The sequence below is a fragment of the Alligator sinensis genome, unplaced genomic scaffold, assembly GCF_000455745.1.
Source record: "Alligator sinensis unplaced genomic scaffold, ASM45574v1 scaffold847_1, whole genome shotgun sequence".
NCBI classification, from domain to species: domain Eukaryota; kingdom Metazoa; phylum Chordata; order Crocodylia; family Alligatoridae; genus Alligator; species Alligator sinensis.
The window spans coordinates 240020-243415 of record NW_005842797.1 but is presented as its reverse complement, the minus strand read 5'-3'; the positions used below and the strand labels follow the sequence as shown (position 1 = coordinate 243415).

At 43.7% G+C, this 3396-nt stretch overlaps 1 protein-coding gene across 5 annotated transcripts in view; it reads right to left on the bottom strand.

The window, feature by feature from the left end:
• Positions 1-306, bottom strand: part of BBX (BBX, HMG-box containing) — a 212652-nt gene extending 212346 nt beyond the window's left edge. For all 5 annotated transcript variants that reach the window (XM_006035079.3, XM_025191232.1, XM_025191233.1 and 2 more), the window contains exon 1: positions 172-306. In XM_006035079.3, coding sequence (XP_006035141.2) covers positions 172-299 — 128 coding nt within the window. In that variant the 5' untranslated portion in view covers positions 300-306. The remainder of the gene's footprint in view (positions 1-171) is intronic.
• Positions 307-3396: the final 3090 nt, after the last annotated feature.

Below are 3396 nucleotides of genomic sequence, written 5' to 3'. Positions count from 1 at the left end.
GCGGCGGGGCTGGGGCGGGGGCCGAGTGGCAGCAGGACGCGGGGAGCCCAGTGCCTTCCTGCCCGGGCTTCCCTGCTGCCGGGGGAGTGCAGCGCTGCCGAGTGAGTGGGAGCAAAGTGTGCGCAGAGGGCAGCCCTGCGAGCCCGGATGGCCCCGGCAAGGGACACTTACCTCTCCGCGTGCCTGCGTGTGTGGGGAGGGGGCGATGAGTGGCCGGGCAGTGCTTCTCTCTGGGGGCAAGTGGCGAGAGAGCCGGCGCGAGAGCAGTCGGCGCTCACTGTACCCTGCTCCACATACATTACATGCAAGCCGGAGAGCCCTGAAAACATTCATTTTTGATAGAAGGCAGCCTGCCATTGGCTCCGGGACTGAGAGACACCCCGGCCAGCCATACAGCTGGCCCGTTACACCCAAAGACGGGCGCTCGTGCACACACACACACACACACAGGCACACACACACTCCTATGCAGACACCCACACGCACAAAGATCATCACGGCTCTTCTAACAGTGTTTCAGGACCTGTAGGCAGCCGAGCAGGGAGCAGGGCACTCAGCATGGCAGCCCGGCACTATTTCCAGTGCTTGAAACTGGTGTCCATTGGCTGACTGGGCAGGGTTGTGGTAATAAACGACAACTCCACTGGATACCCAAGTGGGGGGTTGTTGCTGCCACTGGCTAGTGCCCCATGAAAGAGCAGTGCTTTGTGTTATGATTTCCTAGTAAACAAGTAGCAGAGGCAGAAATGCAGTTCTTTGCTGCTTGTTTTCCTCTTGGGAGGAGGAGGGGGAGGCGGGGGGAAGTTGGGATGATTACATTCAGAGGCCAAAACAGACCAGGCAGAGAAGTTCAGGAGGGCTGAAATGCACCCATCTGGTGAATGCCTAGTTAGGGAGTAAACGCAGGAAACCAATGCAACGACACTCGGGTGAAAACAATGAAGATAAACAGTTTGCTGAAATGGTCATTTGCGCCATGAACTATCAAAAGGGTTTCAAACAAAGCAATGCTCTGTAGGGCTAGTCATACAGGCTGTGCAAATAATCCTTCTCTCCAAAATGCAGTTCAGCCACCCCTCCCCAGTGACCGTAAACCGATTACTCTGAAAATAAGTGGTTAATTTTCACAACTGAGACTAGTTAAATGAGTTTGGAGACTATAACCCTCTCTAGCTCTGTGCCCTGTGTATGTCCTGTTGGAGATGAGGTGTACGGTCCTGCTGGGCCACATCTTTGCATCTCGTGCAAAATGATGAGCCACATGGCTGTAAAATTAATCTAGACATTTATTTTTAATCTCAGACAGTCACAGACAAAACAACAGTATAACACCAGCAAATTTTGGCGTAACTGCAGCACTATCGAAACTGAGGACTGAAAAACCTGCTGACACTTCTTACAACTTTCATGGGAAACTTGGTTTCTTTGGGGGTGGTTTTTCTCCTGTTTGAATGAAACAAAATGATTGTGAAGGAAACATCTTCTGTAAGCAGATCCAAATACTTCTGGCTGTGAGATCTGAATATGATTGACAAAAGATTCTTATTGAAATATTTATAAAGTTGGGCCTTTCGCTAATATTTTGCAGGAGCTAGTCTTGGAATTGCAAGATCCAGAGGCCTGGGACTCTGACTTCCTGTTTTTCTTTAATGAAATAAAATAATAATAATAATTAGTAGGAACTTCTTAGTATCGATAATAATGATTATTCATCACATGCATTATTAAGAATATTTCTCTTTTTTTTAAACTATAAGGGCAATATATGCTGTAGTGTTGGAGTGATGTGTATCAGGACAGTCCAGGAAATATTCGAGGCAAGAATTTTTTTGGGTGATATCTAAGATCTCTCTCAAGTACGCAGTTGGTCCAATAAAAGATACCACTCCAAAAAATCCTTGCCAAAGGCCCTATCCATCATCTGCTAACACTTTACATCACCAGCATTTTAAGAATTTCAGAAATTTTATTTCTTTTCCATCTCCTCCCCATTGTGGATTTTTCCAGTTTAAGGGTTGATTTCCTCTCAGCCATCCACGCCCTTATTAGTAGGGACCTGCTTAAATTGCAGTTTCACGGATTTTGTGGAAACCATGAAAAACAGTCTGTGATCACTGTGATTGACGGGAAGTCCACCATTGGCCACGACTTCCCACAAAATCAACCAAGGCACCCTCTGCAAATCAGCGGCAAGGGGCAGGGCTGCCACAAAATGCCCGTGAAATTGGCTCTGCACGCCATAAGCAGGCCGCAAAAAACATAATGTCTCACCATAACTTAGGTAGGTCACTACTTATTAATTGGTTCCTTCCCTCTCTCGTTCCTTTTCCTCATTAAGTTAAGGAAATTATTTAAAAAAATAAAATGCATTTACAGAAAGTAAATTTATATGAGCAAATATATATTATTTCCCGCTTGCTTTCAGATACGTTTTATCTTGGCCTGTGCTGTGTGACTTTATTTTTTAGGGGAAATGGGAAGATATTCTAAATAGGTGGAGTTAAGGGAGTCATACATCACCTTCTGTTAGAAATAAGGATGGACAGTGGAAAACTGAAAAATAATATAATCATAGGCCAAGGCTTTAAAAAATGACTAGAGATTTTAGATACTTGAGTTTCAGGGAACCTAAGTGATTTTTATTCTTGATTTTTCAGAAAGTGCTGATAGCTGATCTTCCAGCCTCTGAACCTCAACTTCATTTTAGGCTTTTCAGACAGGATACTGAAAAATAGAAGTACCCAAAATTACTAATTGCATGTGAAAATGCTGCCCCTTTTTGCTTTTTCCAATTTCCAAACACCTTTGAATATGAGGAAATAGAGGCTGGAAAGGATAAACAATCTAGGCCACACAGTTAAACACTGGTATAAGTGGGGAGAGGACCCAAGCTTCCTGCCTCAATACTAATGACTTATTTCCTAGCTTCTCATAGTGGTGAGGATTAATAGTATCATGGACACTTTTACCTCTTGTTACCTGGTCAAATTCAGCTAAGGTAATTACCAACCAAAATAATTAATCTGGATGTTTGCTGGTATAAGAGAAATTAATTGAAGAAGATGCTTCCATTTCTGAATAACAGGATTTAAAATTAAAATTGACGCCTTTCCCAGCAATTCCAGGAAAGAGGGTGAGATAGGGGCAAGGATTCTTCACTTGAACCTTATTTATATGTTGAAGCTATTTATATCTGTGCAAAATGATATAAAATGGTACTAATTAATCTGATAACACTTTTTGCCCATTTTGCATAGATATAAATTATTCCATGAGATACAAAGGCAGTGAACAATCATCTCCCAGAAAAGCTGAAGGACCCTGTCACCTTTAGAGAGAGGTGGTCATTCCATGAGTAGCCAGAGGTGTACTGGTAAAAACAGATGTTTGAGTTTC